Source organism: Salvelinus sp. IW2-2015, linkage group LG1, assembly GCF_002910315.2.
Source record: "Salvelinus sp. IW2-2015 linkage group LG1, ASM291031v2, whole genome shotgun sequence".
NCBI classification, from domain to species: domain Eukaryota; kingdom Metazoa; phylum Chordata; class Actinopteri; order Salmoniformes; family Salmonidae; genus Salvelinus; species Salvelinus sp. IW2-2015.
The window spans coordinates 113,753-136,394 of NC_036838.1; the positions used below are offsets into that span (position 1 = coordinate 113,753).

Genomic DNA, 22,642 nt, shown 5'->3' on the forward strand with positions numbered 1-22,642 from the left:
AAATATACACCCTCACCCGTGTCTTATATTCAGAAGCTTTCTATTTAGTTCATTTGTGTGATTACATGATAGATAGCCTTATGATGAGCAAGGAAGTTATGTACCATTCACTGCCCAAACAAATTAAAAAAACAAATGGCCATTTGGATACACAGTGTGGAATTTGATGCTACTTTATGATTCCCACGCAACTCAAAATWAAACACCCCATCACAGRAMCCTAGGCTTTGCACATGGACTTATGAGTAGACTATGTCACTATTTTTTTAATTTCCAGATTTAAAAGAATGAAGTTACTTTCCTCTCTCCATGTTAACYTTCAGAATTATCTAGGTATGTTTTAATTGTATTTTTCACCTTTTTCAACATCAAGTTAAATTCAACTGCATAATAGGCCATGCATTGCAAAATGCAGCAATGTAATGTGCTACTTCCTTGCTATAGAAAATGTAAATATCCCAAATGGACTAGAATAGCCTATGTATCTTATTTAGAAAAGTATAAATCATTACGCAAATCCATCCATATTTTATCAAATCATTTACAGTATTTCATCCACCCATCGACTTTTCTTTTCCCTGGGCATCCCCTCCCCTATCCAAACGCAGAGTCTGAAGTTACAGTACCGTTACAGCTGTTTTGTTCCAACATGTTGGTACGGTAGAAGCAATGAGTCAGAAAAGACTCATACATAAACGGGCCAGGCACATACAGCTCATGAACACCGCTGACCATATCCATAACGCACCTGGAGATATTGCAGAAGAACATAGGATCGCTGGTGCCATCAAATCATTTTCTGTGAAAATAGAGGAGAGGAGAGGAAGATCAGCTTTGGGAAAAGGGCTGAGGTAGGCATAATTATTTTCTRTATTTTCTTTWTTTTTTTTACAATCCAAATAGAGGCAGTACTAATCTATCCCCTGTTTCTGTCTCACCTGTGTAGACCTAATAACACATTCCTTACACATTTTGGGGAGAAATGCTGATTTATTGTTTTGGATCACATTCACATGTTCATCCCTCCAAATTCAAGAGCCGATTGGAATAATTGTGTTGCAGTCTGCATAGTTAAGCCCTTTGAGATATTATGCCTAATTGTCGCCAAATTATGCCTTCCGGTAATTATGCCTACCCTTAATTATAAGTTCCTAATTTAATTGCAATCCCAAATCCAATGTGCCAATTAGGTAGTATAGTATTATATCGCACCATATCAAGACTGTGATGGATTCAGTGCTTAGTATGCCAGTGTTTTTTTCATATACATCAAAGAGGTAAATGGATACATCTGCAGCTGTAAGAGGTCTCCTCTCACCACTATGTGACTGTGGAAGGGAGAGTGTTGCAAATAGACTGTACCTGAAGGGGTGATACACAGGTGTGAGATACACGTACACACAGCCTATGGCAACTGATACTTCCTTCTCTCAACCTCAACGTCTTTCTCTGCTTTTCTTGAGGGCAAAAAACAAGTAATTGAACTATGTTTGACGGTCATTACCACCACATAGTGATGATTTGATCTGTATCTATTGGTATATATAATCCTATTTGCCTCAGGTATTTGTGTGTTAAGTGTCTGAATTGGCACCCTAGAGTAAATAGTCACTACATATTTGTTGCACTACTTTTGACCAGGGTCCATAGGGCTCTGGATTGCCTATAGGAATAGGGTGCCATTTTGGATYCAGACATAGACTGCCCTCCTGACCTGGTGATGCTAATTAGAGGTCATAGGTCATCTACTATGTAACATGACACCTTTGTGTACCATGTGGGGGTAGCTATAAAGCATGAATTACTTTACAAGTGGTCATATTTCATATTCAATAGTTTATATGAATTTCTGAATGACAGTGATTCAAGTAGTAGCCTATTCCTGCGGCTATGGAACTCTGACCTGTTCACCGGACGTGCTACCTGTCACAGACKTGCTGTTTTCAACTCTCTAGAGACAGCAGGAGRGGTAGAGATACTCTCAATGATCGGCTATGAAAAGCCAACTGACATTTACTCCTGAGGTGCTGACTTGTTGCACCCTCGACGACTACTGTGATTATTAATATTTGACCATGCTGGTCATMTATGAACATTTGAACATCTTGGCCATGTTCTGTTATAATCTCCACCCGGCACAGCCAGAAGAGGACTGGCCACCCCTCATAGCCTGGTTCCTCTCTAGGTTTCTTCCTAGGTTTTGGCCTTTCTAGGGAGTTTTTCCTAGCCACTGTGCTTCTACACCTGCATTGCTTGCTGTTTGGGGTTTTAGGCTGGGTTTCTGTACAGCACTTTGATATATCAGCTGATGTAAGAAGGGCTACATAAATACATTTTATTTTATTTTATTTGATATTCAGTATTTATAATACATCATAATATCACATAGAATTCAGTATCCAAGTATGTGTTCAAATGATTCAAGTAATCCATTTTTAAAAATCTGGCTTATTTGGATGATGAGAATAATTGAGGCAGCCAATAAGGAATCCACACAGGTCTGGCCTTGTTCATGTTAGCGTCCACAATAAATAACATTGATGTGTTAGAGWGAGGATTACATTTCTGTTCTTTAATAAGAAGATGAGCTTACATTAGAATAATGTACACAGTATTTTCCCAATATTTATAACCATTAGCATCCATTTGGGGCTGGTGTATTTGTACATTTTTACAGTTTCARCCTTCCTAGTGTAGGCTAAATCCTTACGCTGACCATGGTTTTGCTGRAGAACCTGTCCACACTACATCCATCAGTCAATGCTATTTAAACAACCTGTCCAAGAGATGCTGTTGTGTCAGATTATATGTTAAGTCATGTTATGCCATGTTATGCTATGTTATGCTATGTTATGCTATGCTGTGTTATGCTATGTTATGCTATGCTATGTTATGCTATGCTATGCTATGCTATGCTATGTTATGCTATGCTATGTTATGCTATGTTATGCTATGTTATGCTATGTTATGCTATGTTATGCTATGCTGTGTTATGCTATGTTATGCTATGTTATGCTATGCTATGTTATGCCATGTTATGTCATGTTATGTTATTAGACAGGAGCCTTTGGCCATGACTGAAATCTTGTATCAGTGGTATAGTGAACTGAACTTATAAATGATTTCAACACCCGGACCTGATTTCAGTCTGAGTCCCTTTCAGTTTCACAGGAAAATCTATAGGCACCGCCAGTAAATCACTGCTCCCTATAAAAAGAGCTCTCATTTATCAGGTGAAGACAATATACAGTACACACCTTGGCTTGCCCAGGGCTAGGGTCTCCGCTTAAATCAACAACACATTCTCAATCAGGGAACTTTGGAATGTTTATAGCAGAGAGAGAGAGAGTGTGAGCGTGAGAGCGAGAGAAACAGAGAGAGAGAGAAATAAAAGAGAGAGAGAGAGTTATTACTAGTAGGACATAATGCCAAATATGGAGAAATACTTTGTAAAAATGCCATAAAAAATACAAATTCTGACAAATCTATATAGTTTGAAGTCCTGTTAGTTAGTTAGATATTTCCATACAGTGCCTTCCTTAGATTTTTTTCTGCATGCACCAGTGTGATAAATGATGTAAAAAGAAATACATGTTCTGTTTTGAAACAGTTAACATGGGATGGACAATCTAACGACAACCAAGATTGTAAATGCTGGTGCCGGTGGAAAGGGTAAGAAGTCACTGAATATTCTAGAGAAAATACATGTTTTATTTTGCTTTGCTTTTTTGGCTTTGTTAGAAGAAGCTTGTTTTGAAGCTTGTTTTGATGTTGATACAGACTGAAGGTTTGTAGTTTTGTAGTTGTTCTCAATGACCAAATATATATCACCTGTCAGCCACAACACATTATTGCAGTGTACCATGATATTGAACCTGGTACTCTTCAAATATATTATTACAAGTGTATTGGCCAGGAATACATGAAACCTATTTATGAATTGTCAATATATCTTTTTTTTTATAGTCGTCAAAGAAACAGTAACCACAACAACCCGGTTGACATCACTGCCGCCAAGTGAGTTGTGTCCTCTCTGAAGGTTTTCATAATTTATACACACTACATGTACCTGTGAATATAATATCCCATAAATATGAATTTATCCTCTGTCCATCCGAACATTGAGTTTCTATAATTCATTAAAAACTTTTTTTTCATACTATCATTATTGGTAGTGGAGATTATTCATGATAATTTTCAGCAGTCTGGGTCCTTGTTCGATTACTTCAGAAAAGCATCCTTCCTTCCTACCTTCCTTGATGTAATCACAGATCTGAGAAAAAAAGGAGGATGAATTTCTAAAGTATTCGAACAAAACCAGTGGTGTAAAGTACTTAAGTAAAAATACTTGAAAGTACTACTTAAGTAGTTTTTGGTGGTATTTGTACTTTACTTTACTATTTATAGTTTTGACAACTTTTACTTTTACTTTACTACATTCCTAAAGAAAATAATGTACTTTTTACTCCTTACATTTTACCTGACACCCAAAACTATTTGTTACATTTGGAATACTTAGCAGGACAGGAAAATTGTTAAATTCACACCCTTATCAAGAGAACATCCCTGGTCATCCCTACTGCCTTTGATCTGGCAGAATCACTAATCACACATACTTCATTTGCAAATGATGTCTGAGTGTTGGAGTGTGTCCCTGGCTATCCGTACATTTTAAAAACAAGACAATYGTTCTGTCTGGCTTGTTTAATAAAAGGAATTTGAAATAATTTATACTTTCACTTTTGATACTTAAGTATATTTAAAACCAAATACTTTTAGACTTTTACTCAAGTAGTATTTTACTGGGTGACTTTCACTTTTACTTGAGTKATTTTCTATTARGGTATCTTTACTTTTCACRCGAGTATGACATTTGGGCACTTTAACCACCACTGAACAGGACCCATGTCCTCCGCATTGGTCTCTGACTGTACCTCATTTCTCCACAAGAGGGAATCACTAACTCTGTCATCTACAACCAGAAGAGTGTGTCCTCCAGCAGTTCTAGTGGAGTTTCAGTTGTGGAGAGGAAGGTCATCTCTCAGAGCAGTGGCAGCAGCAGCAGTAGCTATGCCATAACATATTCAAGACATGCTCAGACAGAGCGCCAGTGGAAAAATTCTAGATTAAAAAAATWATCTACATCCAAAAAAACATCTGTGGTATTTTTCTTTTTTTGGCACAGTGTGCCAGTTTTTAACACCTGCTCATTTGGAATGCAGTCAGAATCCTGTAAAAGACAGTTTTTCTTGTACTGTCAATCACAGCCTAAACTCTTCCAACGAAAGAGCTTAGAAGCTCCTATAGAACTCCTATGGTCACTGATATATAATCCATTACTTATAGGATTCAATAGATATATAGACAGCTAAACTACATTCAGCGGTGTCATGCCCATAGGGGGCCCAAGGGCAAGTGCCCCCAGAGATTTGTCCTATATAAAAATATAGATATATACTTTTTTGTTGATTGTTTGTTTATTCTCTGTAATATTACTAGCCACTTAGCAATTTTATAAAGTTGGCTMTAGCTAGCCCAGACAGGTTCCCAATCTCCCAACCTTGTAACTAGCTACCGTGAAGCAATTTCAGGTTATCAATCAAGGTAGAGTAGCTAGCTTGTCTAACTATCTTATCTGGCATGCCTGCTGGCAAAGTTTGTAGACTTTAGAAAAGCAAACAATAACTAAATGTACTCACACAAGACTCACATTCCTTTCAATCTTTTACCCATATTTTACCAGAGAAAAAAACACACCAGTCAGGAGGTATGCTTAGATATGCAGAAAAATATACATATTRTTTTACATATAATTAAGCATAATGATACATTGTTATATGTCAGGCTACTGTATAAGAAAAAGTCACTTTCTCTAAGCTCTGTATAAGTCCTAATCATTATTTTTCTCCTTTCCTCTTCTAGCCTCAGGTGGTCTCTCTTCGAGGAGTGGGCTGCTCTCTATTGGAGGAGGAGAGTCTACCAGTAGAGCCATCACAGGAGGCAGTAGCTCAGTGTCAGTATCCTCCTCTGCTGCAGCCGGGTCTGTGGGTGGAGCTAAGTCTGGGTACGGAGGGGGATCCGTCAGCAAATCAACCACCATTACCACTATAGAGTCCCCCTCTTTATCCTCCGGTGCTTCAGGGGCCTCTGGCGCAGCTTTTCGGTCTTCAGGGGCTTCGGGGGCATCGTTCGGGGCGAGCAAGACCAGCGGCTCCCTCTCCGTTTCTGGAGGGGGTCTTATGTCTAGCTCCAGTTTTGTCACTGGTMCCAGTTCTGGTGGTTCCAGTTCTGGTTTTGTCTCTAGTTCCAAAGGAGCAGGAGCAGGAGGAGGCGGTTTTGTCACTGGTTCTAGTTCTGGTTTTGTCTCTAGTTCCAAAGGAGCAGGAGGAGGAGGAAACAGTTTTGTGACTGGTTCCAGTTCTGGTTCTAGTTCTGGTTTTGCCTCTAGTTCTGGTACCGGAATCGGAGGAGGGGATTCTTCTAGTGCCAAAATGTCGACCGGCGGCTTGGGCTCTGTGACCGTTTCCACGGTTACCAAGTCCAACTACAGCTCCTTGGCGGGGGCGGGTTCAGGGGGTGTGAAAAGGGGCGGGGCACAGGGGTCTGCYTCCTCTTCTGTCAGCTACTCCCCCACCCCCATGGAGAGAAAGAGCATGACCACCACCATGATCGCCCGCTCCATGGGCTACGAAGGTCAGTGACAAGGTCAAAGGTCAAAGGTTAACCCTATTCATATGCTGTGTTCATAACCAAGTGGGAAGGTGGTAATTACCTGTTGTGAAGTCGTAAATACCAGTTGGATGCATGCAAGTTCTTTGAACTCATTGAGAAACACAGATTGGCTAATGGCCAACAAGCTGCGTCAACCATAATCTAAACGTACAGCTATATGTGCTTGTAAACTAATTATAGTGTTCAAAAACCGTATTAATAGATTGCTTTTAAAAAATAATGTTCTGTTGTTGCATTTAACCYCGGAAAATGCTGTTATCAAGGTCATTTCCTTAGTAGATGTCAGAGGTCAGCATGTGGGAGAAGTCGAAGCTCAGGGATAATAGTCGAGGTTCCTACTAGTAATTACCAGTTGGAGGGGCGTTCAAGTGGACTTTTCCCAGTCATATGTGGTAAATACCACCTTCCCACTTGGTTATGAACGTAGCCTTATATCCAGGGCTAGGATTTTTTTCCTGACCACATAACCTCTGGGTACCTAAGATCATATATCGGGCGCTTTCCTCTGCCCAGGTGTTGTTGATGCCTGCCAGATCTTACAACGCCTGGATAGGTATTTTACGTATTAGCTAACCACATCATATGTTACAACAATCTGTCGGTCAATGACACCGTCGATGACATGGCACGTAACCATTGGTTGACGCATGCAACGTCTGAGGGAGGGAGCGCAACCATTTCTTGGTCATGTCATGTGGTCAGGAAACTACTGGCCCTACGTAAGGTCCTCTGATGCTCTTTAGTACAGGTGCAGATATCAATAATAACGTCATTAAGAATATCATTAGGAAGTTGAAGTATGACTTCAGTTATGACACGAAGAAGGAAAAGTAATCAATAGTGGTGTTTTTCTTCTGTGTATTCAGGAAGATCCAGTGGAAACTCATCTCCGGAATACACAAGGAGAGAATATGGTAACTACCAATCTTAAATGTGACTTCAAAATGTTTTTAATTCCGATGTTTAATAAAAGTGGGTATTAAAAATGACATAATTGATTTTTGATAATTGATTGTTTCAGCTGCAGAYAGTGCAGCTGCCAGGTCACCCACCAGAGGGCGGAGCCACAGCAGAGGTACTAGCTGTTAGCGCACAGCACCATCAATCAGACCATACACTACTGCAGWATGCACTTATTCTTTTTTGGCAATTTGAAGTGGCTGCATTTGATTAAAATAGAACACTACACTACTCTATTCTAATCTATTCTATACTTTTCTATTCTATTCTATTCTGTGTGTCCTGTTCCAGAGAGTGAGATCAGATGCAGACTGCAGAGTGCCTCTCCCACTGCCAAAAGATGTGAGTTGCCTAATGCCACGCGAGCTCTTATCACTAACCTATGACTCACCCGATCTGCCCTGGAAAATACACGTGGACCAAGATGATATTAGTTTTGACTTCAACAAATAGGGAGACAATATGACTCAGTCAGAAAACGTAGAAAGGAAATGGAACGTGGATGCTTGAAGATAAGKTGAATATGGAAGATAAATACAGTTTGATAAAAATRGGTCTTTATAATTAAAAAYCGGTTGAAAAGCCTGCACKCTGTACATTTCCTAAGTGACATTAGATGACACTAMAGTCTGTTCTCCCGTGGCMTGTAGGGACGGAGCTGGATGATGTGAAGCGGCTGCTGAAGGGGAGTCGCTCCAGCAGCATCAGCCCCCCTCGCTCCCCCACCAGCACCCTCCCTATCCCCAGGAAGGCCAGTGTAGAGACCAGAACCATGCCAAACAGCTCCCAGTCAGGTACACACCCTCACCAATATAATCATGATCAAACTAGGTAAATAGGTACATGAGTTATAATTACACAAGTAAGAAAGTACATAAATAATCACTGATGCATTAGATGGCCAGAATATGTTCTTAATTAACTGACTCACCTGGTTAAATAAAGGTTAAATAAAGGTTAAATAAACATACATAAACATACATAAAACCAGTTAACCCTTTCCCTCTCTCCCAGGCCAGTACGACAGTGCCACCCTGGACTCCGTAATGCCTTCCTACGTGTGGTCAGGCCCCACGGCTGGAGGCTATGGTTACCACAGCAACGCCATCAACCGGTCCCCCACCTCCACCCTCCAACACTCACCCACCACACTCACAGGTCAGCAATAGACATCACCAAATATACAGTCACAATTATTCTAACAAGAATGGCATGATACGTAGTGATAATAGTGCCAACAGAAATGTAATCTGAATTTAATCCTTCACACCATCAACAAAYATATTTATATAACTGAACAGGTTCAATCCAAGAGATTAAAAGGACATAATTAAAATGAACTAGATTTGTGTGCGACATAAAAATCATAAGAAAGTATAAAAAAMAAAATGTCCCCTAATTTTCTCATTCAGTCAATGATTACTGTATATGCTACTGTGGGTGTGACTCAATCGATGTGGGTGTTTATCAATGTTTCTACAGCCACGGGGCTTCATAACAACCTGGCRCTCAGCTCTACATCCATGAACTCCGGACTCTCTGCCTCTAGCACTGGTAAACATCTCCCTCAACATATATCATCTCTCTATCGGTGCGTCCCAATAATCTTTCCTTTCTCCCAAAGTGTTCACTTGTTCCCTTCCCTTCACAGATTTGAAAGTAAGTGACTGGTATGCAGAGATGGGCAGTATTTGTATTACATGTATTTGAAATATGTATTTAAATTATTTCTGAGTATTTAGTCGTTTGTATTACACTMGGCTGAACTTCACTCCAATGTATTTTGTGATAAGATACTTCGAGAGCGCTAATTTGTATTTTTAAAATACAAAATACTTTTCTATACCGTTTTTCAGTGGTGTAAAGTACTCAAGTAAAAATACTTTAAAGTACTCTTAAGTCGTTTTTTGGGGTATCTGTACTTTATTTTACTTTTAATATTTTTGGTAAAAAGAAGATAAAGAACTTTTTACTCCATACATTTCCCTGACACCCAAAAGTACTCATTACATTTTGACAGGAAAATTGTTAAATTCACACACTTATCAAGAGATCATCCCTGGTCATCCCCTGCCTCTGATCTGGCGCACTCACTAAACACAAATTCTTCGTTTGTAAATGATGTCTGAGTGTTGGAGTGTCCCCCTGGCTATCCGTAAATAAAAAGAAAAAAATGAAATTGTGAAATTGGTTTGCTTAATGTAAGAAATTTGAAATTATTTATACTTTTACTTTTGATACTTTTGATACATAAGTACATTTTAGCAATTTCATTTACTTTTGATACTTAAGTATATTTAAAACCAAATACTTTTAGACTTTTACTCAAGTAGTATTTTACTGGGTGACTTTCACTTTTATTTTAGTCATTTTCCATGAAGGTATCTTTAATTTTACTCAAGCATGACAATTGAGTACTTTTCCCATCACTGCCATTTTTTATATCGGTTCACAATTTTGTGGCCCCCTTTCACGCTGCCCTGGTATCAGAAGTCTGATTGCACTATGGTGTCATAAGAGAGTCCGCTAAATTCATTAAATATAAATGTATATGTAAAAATGTACAATTGCAAAGCATGCTGAGTAGTATTCTAACCCTCTACCCCGGAACAATAATAATAATAATAATAATACCCAGTATGTTCACATAATTTACATTTTGGTAATTTAGCAGACACTTTTTTCCAGAGTGACTTAGAGTCAGTGCATTCAACTAAGGTAGATAAACAAAACATATCACAGTCATAGCAAGTGAAACGTTTCTGTAACCGTGACTGAGAATATTGTTGCTGTTTGGGTCGTTTACTTGCAAACATATTTCTATATTTTAAAATACAAAATACATGTATTTTAATTAAATATATTTCTAAATCTTGATACKTTGATCTTTATAGTATTTTGTCATTTTTGACAATCCCTGCTGGTCTATAGAAACTCCCTCTAGCCCATGTCGACACCAATCCGATACTTTCAGTAGTAGTAGTGTATTGAATATTTTCTCTCCTTTGTCCTACTCTAGTTCACGGTATGCAGAATAACCTGGCCAGCACCACTGGCGGTATCCTAACAGCTAATGGAGTCAACGCACAAACAGGTATGAATGGAGTGTTGAGTGTTCAGAAATCCCCTTGGATCAAGAGAATAATGCCCATGTTCATTGTGGGAGTTATATTTCACACGTGTTTAAATCATGTTACATTCACCCTGCTTGTCTTTCTATTTCTGGCAGTCTATGGTGTGCAGAAGAATGTCACAAGCACAGGGGTGTCCACAACCGCAGGTGAGTCCAAAATACTTTGTTTTGCATAGATAACAATTAGGCAACCATGGACATAAAACATTTGATTTGATGTACATATGTACAAGCAGCAGCAGCACCAAGACAAGTATAGCGCTTTCCTGCAGTCAATTGACCAAATCGCCTTCTAGTTGCTTCATGGGWGGAACGTTATTKATATTTTTCCTCTTCTTTGATGWACATGAAGTGTAATATTGGGATGCAAACTTAAGATGTAATACATTTCAACTCTATTTCTGACATAGTACAAGTATTGTCTTTTTTTTAACCCCATAACCATGTGTGTGAGGTATATACTTTTGTTTCAAAGTAGATTTGTTTAAGACTACCAAGAAACACTGTGTGAGCCTGATTTAGCCCACTGCAGTAAAATGATATCCTCTACTACTCTATCTTATCATGTATTCATGACACTTACCAGTTTATACTGAATGTTTTTGCTGCCTATTTCTCAGTGGCACCCAGCAGTCCTACCAGTGACGAGGTCTTCGCCAAAGAATACAAATTCATGCTGCTGGAGAAAGAGAAAGCTCCCGTCAAAAAGGAGACGGAGAGACTCATCATGGCCAAAGATACCGGCAAACAGTTCTCCTCTGCTGGCACTGCTATTGGTAGGCAAAACAAATAAAATTGAATTGGTCACATGCTTCYTAAACAGCAGATAGGAGGTAATTGATGTAAATATGTACATATAAATAAGAATAAAGTGACTAGTTAACAGGATAGATGATAAACAGTAGCAGCAGCGTATGTGATGAGTCAACAAAGAAAACGTTTGTGCAAAAAGGGTAAATGCAGATATTCCAGGTAGCTATTTGGCTAACTATTTAACCAACTATTTAGCAGTTTAATGTTTTGAGGGTTGAAGTTGTTCAGGGTCCTGTTGGATCCAGACTTGGTGCATCAGTACCACTTGCCATGCGGTAGCAGAGAGAACAGTCTGTGACTTGGGTGGCTGGAGTCTTTGACAATTGGTATAGAGGTCCTGGTTGGCAGGGAGCTCAGCCCCAGTGTTGTACTGGGCCATATGCACTATCCTCTGTAGCGCCTTGTTGTCGGATGCCAAGTAGGATTCCAGATTCCCTGCTTATCCTGGGAATCTTCTAAGCATCATTCCTAGAAACTTGGGAATTTTGGGAAAGTTGCCYGAATATTGCAATCCAATACGTGAGAATACCAGAAATGTACACATAGAGGAGGGTTTTCACTAAATACATATGATTTACTAAATATTCAATTGTCTGCTCAACTAGAAGAACCTTCTGAGGGAAAATGGTACCAGTCCTATCAGATCTTAAATGTTTCCATGCCCAATAACATACTACAGTCCCACTGTCTTAGTGTTAGTCGTTGTCTGTGAGTTATGGCGAAGTTTACTTATCTTTTGACATTTAACAGCCTARTCTGAGGACTCACTGAAGAAGGAGAAGAAGAAGGTGTCCAGCTTTGTGGAGCCAGCTACAGCCAGAACCACAGAAACTAACGGTAGATAACGGAAGTGAATAGACATTTTCACCACACCTTGACTTGTGTTACTAACACACTGTTCTTCCACTGCTGTTTTTTTAAAGCTGGATCCTTGATGAAAGTCTCAACGAAAGACAAAGCAACCTATGCAGGTAAAGTCTAACTATACTTTGAAATTGAAATGGCTGAATCCCAATGTAACAATCTTCAGCCCTGAATGCCTATTCTTATGCATTTTTCATGATACTCTACTGATGCTGGTTCTTGACCCCCGTGTCCTCTACCTCTCTCTTCGATCAGAGATACGTAAGGACGAGTCTGGAGGAGGKTTCTGGTCCTGCTGTTCCTGGTTGAAGTGGCTGCTGGGCCTCCTGCTGGGTCTTCTGCTCCTCCTGGGGCTCCTCCTGGGACTCATCGCCCTGGGTGAGAGAGGAGGAGCAGAGCTGTAGGGCACTGGGGTGGTTTGATTTATGTGGTTGTCTCTGTCATAGAGAGCTAGAGTTACATCCGTGTCTAAGTAAATCTCTCTGTTTTTTTTCTCTGTTCTTTCTCTCCTGCATTTCTCTGTTTCTCGCTTCTCTCACTCGATCTTTGTCCTTGTTTCTCTCTGTTTCCCTCTCAATTTCCCCCCTCTCCTCTCTCTTTCTCTTCCAACCACTTACAGCCGAAGAAGTCAAACGTCTTAAAGCTCGTGTGGACGCCTTGGAACAAGCCTCCAGCTCTTCCTCAGCCCATTCCAGTCGCRTCTCCTCCTCCTCAGCCATCAACATCATAGACCCTCTGGAGTCTGCATACATAGACAAGACCTCCTCTCCCTCCTCTACCACACTGCTCCGCTCTGATAATGGTATCAATCTGGGAGTGGCAGCAGGAGCAGGTCCAGGATCAGCTAATGGACCAGGCCAAGACCCTGTAGCTCTGCAAAGGGCAGTACAGCAGATAGTCAGGACTGAGCTGCAGTCCGATACTGTACGAGGTACAGAACCAGCACCAGAACTTACACTGTGCACCAGCCTTGTGTTTTGTGGGTATATGTTGAGCTTTTCAACCATTAAAACAAAGGAACGATTCAGTCAAAAATCCCAAATCATGCAAACTTGTGAATTGTAAGAATATTTTTGAAAGATTTTATACATGTGTGGTTTTTATTGGATTCTATATATTGACAACAATGTTTATTTWTTTGTTACAGCAACACTTGCAGACTCAATGAAAGGAGCGAGAGGAGAGCCTGGGACCAAAGGTARTGTAGGGCATCCACTGCATGGACATGGAAACATACGTAGATGGATCCATCCATCKATAGATGGAAACAAACTGTATTGGCAGAGCAAGTGTTGGCTGTGTCTGTTGATGAACATTTCAMCTGTTTTATTTCAGGTGACCAAGGTGGTCCAGGAGTCAAAGGTCAGTGAGCCATAGACCTACATTTCATTTCAATGACGTCACACATGCAAATACTGTACACGTTAGAGTTATACTGTACAAATGGAATTCATTCATTCGTTTCAGGTGATAATGGATTCCCTGGCCTACCAGGTAGAAACACAAWCTACTAGTTTTATTCTGGAGTGGCTACAGTAAATAATCATCTGCTTAARGATAGRAGACTGATGTTTGGCTTCTCTTCCTTAGGTCCTCCAGGTCAGATGGGTCACAGTGGACAGGAGGGCCCGAGGGGACCTAAAGGAAATGCAGGTAATGCTTAAGGACACAATTTGACTTAAAATTACAAGGTCTCAATCTTGCAACCAATGAGAAATGTATTGTATAGACTCTCACTCCCACAATGCATCTCTTCTCATCTGTGAACAGGTGAAGCTGGTGCAGAGGGCTCCCCAGGCCAGAAGGGCCGAGAAGGACAAACGGGATCACGTGGAGAGCCTGGTCCTCCAGGGTTTGGAGAGAAAGGGGACAAAGGTATGTTCATAAGTGTATTTGATGGCGTCACAGTTAGTCACGGTATATCTTCAGAGAAAAAATGATGMGTTCCTGTTCAAGCTCTTATGTAATGTTATGTGATGCCATAGGTTCTCCTGGTGAACCCGGAGGGCCTGGGCCTGCTGGCACTGCTGGGCCTGTTGGGCCTAAAGGTAAGGCCAAAGGTCATCATCAATGCAGGAAATACGTCTAGATTGATGAGATACATTAAATCATCACTAATTGTAAGTCGCTCWGGATAAGAGCATCTGCTAAATTACTKAAATGTAAATGCATCAACATGTAACTGTTGGCCACCGACTGTAACTGTTGGCCGCCGTTGTGAAAGTGTATTCATTTTGGTTTTCCAGGGTCAGTGGGTGGTCAGGGTGCTACAGGTATCCCAGGTGAGTGCTCTTTGCCCTTTTTGTGTACCATTGTATTGGAAGAAGACACAAGCGTGCGATCTCTAAAGTTGTGTATTCGTCACTTTTCTTTAGGAACTCCTGGTCCACAGGGTTTCAGAGGTGAAGCAGGCGCTCCGGGACCGAAAGGTATTCTAGACCAACATGTTGAGATGATGTACTGTGMTGTATGCAGGCCTATTTGCTTGATTTAGATTCACAAAGTAGAAAGCTACAAATATAGCTAGAAACCTTAGTTGATACATCCATTTTTTCACTTAAACATTTATYATATATACCCATTGATTCTTGAAGAATATAACTTATTAATGCCTCATGAGCTRAGTTTAACTGTCATWCCCCATCAGAACCCCKAAAATAWGCTTGCTTTACTAACATTTTGGTAAAGAACGTAAATGTAAACAAAGACTGTATAGCCTCAAAACATGGTGAAAACTATACATTTGGTACCATGGATGGTCAGTCCTTGCATCTGTAACCAGTGTGAAATGGTTAGCTAGTTCGCAGTGCGCACTGGTAGCGTTTCAATTGGTGACGCCACTCAGTCTGAGACATTGAAGTAGTTGTTTCCCTTGCRCTGCAAGGACCGTGGKTTTTGTGGAGTGATAGGTAGCGATGCTTCGAGGGTGACTGTTGCCAATGTGTGCAGAGGGTTCCTGGTTCAAGCCCAGGATGGGGCGAGGAGAGGGACGGAAGTAATACTGTTKCACAGCCATAGTGCTGTCTATGAATTTGAGAGTGGTTACATTTCTCCAGCCCCCATCCCCTCATTTTTTTCTCGTGAAAGAGGGGCGGGGAGGTGGCTTTGTTGTTGTTTCAATGGAGGATTCTAGCTTTAAAGGTGTAATATGCAGAAGTTGCTCTGCCATTCCCTGGTTGCAAAATGTCTAATAGTTTGCCTAATTTCAGTTTGTGACATAACAAGCAATTGTGTAGAGAATCATTGTGCCATCTAAACCTCTGTGAAGTACTGTATCTTTCAGCTGTTTGAAAAACTGAAAGTAAAAGACGCAAAAATGAAATTTAAGAATGGAAACATGGAACATATCATCCTCTTCTTAGACTTACGTTCAACGAGAATGACAGATCTCTAACTCACATTTCTATGTGAATTTGGTCAGGTCGCCCAAAAAGGTACATACTGCAGCATCAAACAAAGATCATATCAGTAAGGCTATTGTTTCTCTCCTCGTCCAGGAGAGAAGGGACCAGCTGGACCTCCAGGAAATAAGGGCGAGCCAGGAGAGAAAGGACTCCGCGGAACATCAGGTGTGTATCGGTCTGCCCTGAATAGTTAGAATCACATGGGATTCAGAACTTTGTGTCTCCTCTTTATTTCTTATCGCCCCCTTCTCTAGGAAAACCCATAATTGAGAGAAATATGCACTATATACGTAAACTGGTGTGAAAATGGGTTGTAAGTACATTTCATAGTGGTTATGTACCCTCTCCGTCACCATAGGTGACCCAGGTCAAAGAGGACTTCCYGGACCAGACGGAGCAAATGGATCCAAAGGACCTGCAGGTAAGTGAACAGAGTAGTGAAGAAAAGATTGTGCTGCTAGAATAATCTCAGGCTGTRCGAATATAGACACCCTAATAGTGAAARTCTTCACTCTTATCAATTCTGTATGTGTGGGTGTTATTCAACAGGTGCTCCCGGGGCMGACGGTGAAAAAGGCTCTAGAGGTAAAAACAACAACATCCTTTGGTAGATAGAAACCACAACAATATATTTTGGTTGAAAAATCGAGTTGTCCATATAACAACTTTTAGATTTTTACACGATAGTTGATACCTTTCTCATTCCAGGTGACAAGGGATCGGATGGGTTGCAAGGTCCCAGAGGACCAGCAGGACCTCCAGGAGATTCAGGCCTCCCAGGTACAATCAATCAATTAATCAATTAATTAAACCWTATATCCATGCATCCATCAATCAATGCTTAGTATTCACATTTCAATAACATACATTTTCCATTTGCTTCCGCTGTAGGCATTCCCGGGCTTCAAGGTCCACCAGGTATGACTCTTTGATGCAAAATCATTCCTTGATTTACATTTCAGATGCATGGTTTCTCAAATATTGTACAGTAGGCTATAACATTTTTGTAACCCTCCCCCTCTACCCTGTATAGGTATAGCAGGTAATCCTGGTCAGCCTGGAGGTAAAGGTAATGTACCTATTACATACTTCCTCTATATCTTTAGTCAAACAGGATTATGCTTTCATTCAATCTATCATCATGTTATCTTCTAGGCGAAGCTGGAGAACCTGGTAGAATCATCAATGCAGGTAAGTAAGAGGAAACGACAAGGCGAATTAGAGACATCGTTACACTGTTGGATAGGCACTCTACATCTACAGCTGTAAATATTTCTTGAGATGACTTTATAGTACAGTGTCCACAGTAGAACAGCATCACATGTCCTTAAGTAATGGATGGTCATTGGTCAATCTCCTGTTTGAATTCCAGCTGGTTCCAGTTCGGTTMCCATCCCCGGACCTCCGGGCAGCCCCGGACCCACTGGTGTTTCCGGATCCCCTGGACTCTCAGGTTGGTACTGAAGCTCTGCGTTCTTAAAATGTTCTAAGACGTTGTTCTACAGTTTGAGTAAACACTATATTGCCTTGACCAGATCTGGATGAAGATCTAGATGTTGGAGATCTTTAGGGAGTTCCTCATAGACTTTCCATTGAAGTACAATACGATTTGTGCTCAGTGCTTCTGTTGTGTCTCCTCAGGTCCTGTTGGCCCTGCTGGTCTTCCTGGAACGCCWGGTAAGACCTATTTCTCAGATATCCAATGAGACATCAGGGTCCACATACTGTACGTACTTTCCCTTTGATTGTTCATTGTCTTTGTCTCTATAGGTCCCAGGGGAGAAAGGGGAGAGGAAGGAGAGAAGGGAGACCAGGGAAAGCCTGGTATTACTGTACAGACTGTGGAAACCATAGAGAGTGAGTATGTTTTGCTCYTATCAATGAATTCTTCCAGACGGCTTGTAACTACCTGACTTGTGAAAATATGTTCTTGTTTTAGACTCGTTACAGTATAGGACTTTCTTATTACCTTTCAACTTACATTACCCCTTACAACAGGACGTGCACCTGCGGCTAGTCTTCCTGGCCCACCTGGCCCTCCAGGGCCCCCAGGAGAACCAGGTCCCCAGGGTCTTCTAGGTAAGCCATGTGGTTCATTCTCCATGCACTTTAGGACTTCAATGTATTTTTGGATGTATAGCCGTTTTATTTTATTTAGTTCTGATCCCTTTTTCTTTTGGATTCTGTCCTTTTTGTAAAGCAAATTCATACCTTATTCCTTCTCAGGTAACGGTCCCCCAGGWCCTAAAGGTCCTCAAGGAGAGCCAGGTGTACAAGGTAAGGGTCCCCCAGGTCCTAAAGGTCCTCAAGGAGAGCCAGGTGTACCAGGTAAGGGTCCCCCAGGTTCGGAAGGTCCTCAAGGAGAGCCAGGTGTACCAGGTAAGGGTCCCCCAGGTCCTGAAGGTCCTCAAGGAGAGCCAGGTGTATCAGGTAAGGGTCTCCCAGGTCCTGAAGGTCCTCAAGGAGAGCCAGGTGTACCAGGTAAGCCATAACATTTCTACCTGAGAAGAATGCACAATATTATATTGAAATTATATTGTAAAATAATTAAGCTATTGTAAGAATTGTAAGTTACTCTTSAAACCATTTTMATGAATTTCAACTAAACCACAGGTGTTGGTGTGCCCGGCCCCCGAGGTGATAAGGGAGAGCCAGGTAGCTTCGTGCCCAACTCAGGTAGGTGGCCCTTACCAAAGCTACACTACACTCTCCATACTGTTACCTCAACACAATCACAATGACTCTACAGTCAAAGATAYAAGCTGTTGATCAGTATATATTTTACCTTTATTTACCTAGGCAAGTCAGTTAAGAACAAATTCTTATTTTCAATGACAGCCTAGGAACAGTGGGTTAGCTGCCTTGTTCAGGGGAAGAACGACAGATGTTTACCTTTTCGGGTCGGGGATTTGATCTTGCAACCTTTTGGTTACTAGCCCAATGCTCTAACCACTAGGCTACCTGCCGCCCCATATGATATGGTATGATATGGAAGGTCACGTAATGTAACGCAATGTAGTGTAACACTGTGTTGTCTTTCAGGAACCTTCTTCGCTGGGCCCCCAGGACCAACTGGTCTTCCGGGATCACCAGGTACAGAGYAGTCCAACTCACTGTCTATACCATTTGTGTTTTTATCATAGTCAATTTGGTCGAAACAGAGGTTATGTGCACTCATCTTGTAAATCATTTGATTGTTTCCTAATGCAAACCAGGACCCCAGGGTTACCAAGGTAAGCAATTTTAAAGGCATGTCCATGTCAAAGGGCTGGATTGATGTCATAGTKAGCTATGAACTGGCTCAATCACATACTATTTACATGGCAGACTTAGTGATAGACTTAAAATGTCAACCTTAACGCAATTTGATCTATGTTTCAGGTGACCCAGGTCAGCCCGGTTTACCAGGAGTTCCCGGAGATCCCGGTGTRGGTGGGTGGATCAAWTATTTATCAGAAGCATAGTTAAACATTCAAGCCTACACCTGTGGCTTGGGTTACAATCAACATTTACTTCTGAATTTACTTGATCCTTTTGGGTATGTGTTGTATTGTTCATTGTATTGTTTTCTCCCCAGGTTTCCCTGGACCCCAGGGACAACCTGGAGGTCCAGGACCAGAAGGGGACAGTGGACTTCCAGGGCCCCAAGGRCCAGAGGGCCCCGAGGGGCAACCGGGTCCAAAAGGTACACCCTTACACCCCTTTAAAGATGCAGTCTGGGATCTTAAGCACTACATTCGTAACATATCATACGAATGGCAAAAATAATTAAAACTGGGACCTGTTTTGGCTCATGAGCACTATTTTCAAATCTACTGGCTAAAATTATACAAAAGCTCTGGAGRATCACATTAACAATGTTTATCACTCAATATGGATCATTTGTGTAAGTTAAGCCTACTTATATTTTTATTAGGTGAGGCTGGTGTTCCAGGTGCTCCAGGAATCCCTGGCTACTCCAGTGGMGGATCATCCAGGAGTRCCCCTGGAGCACCAGGTCCACCTGGACCTCCCGGGGKRCCCGGCCYTGATGGGCCACCTGGGTCTGGGGATGGAACACCGGACYTCCGTCAATACATCACAGAATACCTCAAGAGTGAGTGAGATGATAGGATTTTTCTTCTTACCTCCAATGAAAAGGAGTGGGGCTAAACTATGTCCATCCAAAGACCGTTACAATATTTGATAGCATACGTGACCTCCATGGGATAATATGGTCGACAAAACACGATTTAGTTGTTGTTTGCGTAGATGAGGCTAACTAAAATGGTGCCTCAAGATCTAAAACCTTTTCTACGCTACTGTRAAGCAGTGCAGTAACTTGTGTATTGTGTTGTCCTTCATGTAGGTGACGGTGTCAGGGAGTACATGTCGGGTCCTCCGGGTCCTCCGGGTGTACCGGGGCCCCCTGGTGGCGAGTCAGTGGACGATCTTGCTAGTCGCGTCATRGCGTACATCCAGAGTGAGTCCAGACAAACCAACATCTTATCAAAAGCATTACATATATGAAGTATATCATATTGTATGTTTACCTGGATCTAATACTTCTGTTGACATTTCAGGTGGAGGTATTGCTAGTGGGGTGCCTGGACCTCCAGGCCCGCCTGGCGCTCCCGGTGGAGGCAGTACATCGCTAAATGACATCATCAGCCTTCTACAGAGTAAGTCAGTTGTTTGAGCACAAATGTTGATAATCGGGTCGGAAAAAAGAGATAACATTGTGTCATGAGACAGTCAATGAAGTGCCCTTGCCTGATCCGTACCCTCTCAGGGGAGGAAGTGCGACAGTACGTCATCGGTCCTCCTGGCCCTGCTGGACCTCCTGGCATCCCAGGGATCCCATGGAGAGGAGGCTATGGCTTTAATACCCATGAGGTGGCTGGACGAGTCCTCACTCTAATGAATGGTAAGGAATCACTGACACAGCCATGTCAGATTCACATTTAGATTCATACACACACCATTTGCTTCTTTAACCATAGTGTGTGCAAGTGTTTCCCAAATGGTGGGCCGGGACCTACAGATGGATCATGGTAAGTAGTTCAATTGATTTAAAATAGTCACGTGATAAGATTTCAGGATTGGGATTGGTTGTGGCATCAGAGCAGGGTATGGTGGGCATGCTCGTACCCCTTGGACCTCCTGGCCCACCAGGCCTACCTGGGTCTTACAGTGACATCTCTTATCTTCTGCAAAGTAAGAACTCTGACTAGAGTTCCAAAATTCTGGGAACTTTCAATGAATTCAATTTTTCCGGAATCAGAAGGGAATAGCAGGAAATCCAGAATCCTCCAACCGGGACATCGGAAAAACCAGGAAATGTATTGAAAGTTCCTGGAATTTTGCAACCCTAGCTCTGACTACGGACTTTATACTAACATTAGCGTTTAGCACATGTTCTTTTCCGGAAGAGCTAAATGACACGGTTTTGGCCACACATTATATTCCAATCATCTATCATACAGTGCATTCAGAAAGTATTCAGACCCCTTGACTTTTTCCACATTTTGTTACGTTACAGCCTTATTCTAAAATGGATTAAATAGATGTTTTTCCATCATCAATCTACACACAATACCCCATAATGACAAAGAAAAAATTGTTTAGACATTTTTGCTAATTTATTACAAATAAAAACCTGAAATATTACATTTACATAAGTATTCAGAACCTTTACTCATACTTTGTTGAAGCACCTTTGGCAGCGAGTACAGCCTCAAGTCTTCTTGGGTATTTATTTAAAACATTTATTTTACCTTTATTTAACTAGGCAAGTGAGTTAAGAACAAATTCTTATTTTCAATGACAGCCTAGGAACAGTGGGTTAACTTCTTAAGGGCGGTAGCGTCCCACCTGGCCAACATCAGGTGAAATTGGAGAGTGCGAAATTCAAACTACAGAATTATAAATATTTAACTTTCATAAAATCACAAGTGCAATACATCAAAATAAAGCTTAACTTCTTGTTAATCCAGCCGCTGTGTCAGATTTCAAAAAGGCTTTACGGCGAAAGCACACCATGTGATTATCTGAGGACAGCGCCCCGCATACAAAACCATGAAAAACATATTTCAACCAGGCAGGTGCGACACGAAAGTCAGAAATAGCGATATAATAAATGCCTTACCGTTGATGATCTTCTTCTGTTGGCACTCCAAAAGGTCCCAGTTACATCACAAATGGTGCTTTTGTTCGATAATGTCCTTCTTTATATCCATAAAAACAAGGTTTAGCTGGCGCGCTTCAGTCAATAATCCACCCAGTTTCCCTCCATCAAAATGCATACAAAATGAATCCCAAATGTTACAATTAACTTTTCCAAACAAGTCAAACAATGTTTATAATCAAACCTTAGGTACCCTAATACGTAAATAAACGATACAATTTAAGACGGATAATCGTTATTGTCTTTACCGGAGAAAAATACCAAAGAACGCTCTCTCATTCACGCGCTTGGAAACACTACAGCCAAAATGGGAGCCACCTACAAAAACTACAATTTCTGGCTAATTCTTCCAAAAACCAGCCTGAAACTCTTTCTAAAGACTGTTGACATCTAGTGGAAGCCCTAGGAACTGCAATCTGGGAGGACTTCGCCTTATAATAAAAGTGACAGCCATTGAAAATAGTGGTAGGCTGAATTTTTGTTTTGGGGGGAGTGGTTTGTCCTCGGGGTTTCGCCTGCCATATCAGTTCTGTTATACTCACAGAAATTATTTTAACAGTTTTAGAAACT

General features: G+C 41.2%; 1 protein-coding gene across 5 annotated transcripts in view; it reads left to right on the plus strand.

Moving 5' to 3' along the window:
- Positions 1-635: 635 nt before the first annotated feature.
- Positions 636-22,642, plus strand: part of LOC111967189 (collagen alpha-1(XVII) chain-like) — a 29,268-nt gene continuing 7,261 nt past the window's right edge. The window contains 46 exon segments of one of the 5 annotated variants that reach the window (XM_070448807.1): positions 636-851; positions 3,611-3,672; positions 3,967-4,017; positions 5,923-6,693; positions 7,599-7,646; positions 7,754-7,807; positions 7,984-8,034; positions 8,343-8,486; positions 8,707-8,850; positions 9,175-9,246; positions 10,712-10,786; positions 10,922-10,972; positions 11,446-11,601; positions 12,389-12,475; positions 12,562-12,609; positions 12,758-12,880; positions 13,122-13,433; positions 13,650-13,700; positions 13,838-13,864; positions 13,970-13,996; positions 14,093-14,155; positions 14,273-14,377; positions 14,488-14,550; positions 14,749-14,784; positions 14,878-14,931; positions 16,000-16,071; positions 16,265-16,327; positions 16,456-16,491; positions 16,615-16,686; positions 16,798-16,824; positions 16,940-16,975; positions 17,062-17,097; positions 17,279-17,359; positions 17,548-17,583; positions 17,677-17,763; positions 17,905-17,985; positions 18,133-18,234; positions 18,520-18,582; positions 18,949-18,999; positions 19,122-19,139; positions 19,288-19,338; positions 19,484-19,591; positions 19,823-20,002; positions 20,255-20,368; positions 20,469-20,567; positions 20,678-20,812. In XM_070448807.1, the coding sequence (XP_070304908.1) occupies positions 3,621-3,672; positions 3,967-4,017; positions 5,923-6,693; positions 7,599-7,646; positions 7,754-7,807; positions 7,984-8,034; positions 8,343-8,486; positions 8,707-8,850; positions 9,175-9,246; positions 10,712-10,786; positions 10,922-10,972; positions 11,446-11,601; positions 12,389-12,475; positions 12,562-12,609; positions 12,758-12,880; positions 13,122-13,433; positions 13,650-13,700; positions 13,838-13,864; positions 13,970-13,996; positions 14,093-14,155; positions 14,273-14,377; positions 14,488-14,550; positions 14,749-14,784; positions 14,878-14,931; positions 16,000-16,071; positions 16,265-16,327; positions 16,456-16,491; positions 16,615-16,686; positions 16,798-16,824; positions 16,940-16,975; positions 17,062-17,097; positions 17,279-17,359; positions 17,548-17,583; positions 17,677-17,763; positions 17,905-17,985; positions 18,133-18,234; positions 18,520-18,582; positions 18,949-18,999; positions 19,122-19,139; positions 19,288-19,338; positions 19,484-19,591; positions 19,823-20,002; positions 20,255-20,368; positions 20,469-20,567; positions 20,678-20,812 (4,213 nt within the window). In that variant the 5' untranslated portion in view covers positions 636-851; positions 3,611-3,620. 5 annotated transcript variants of the gene reach the window in all.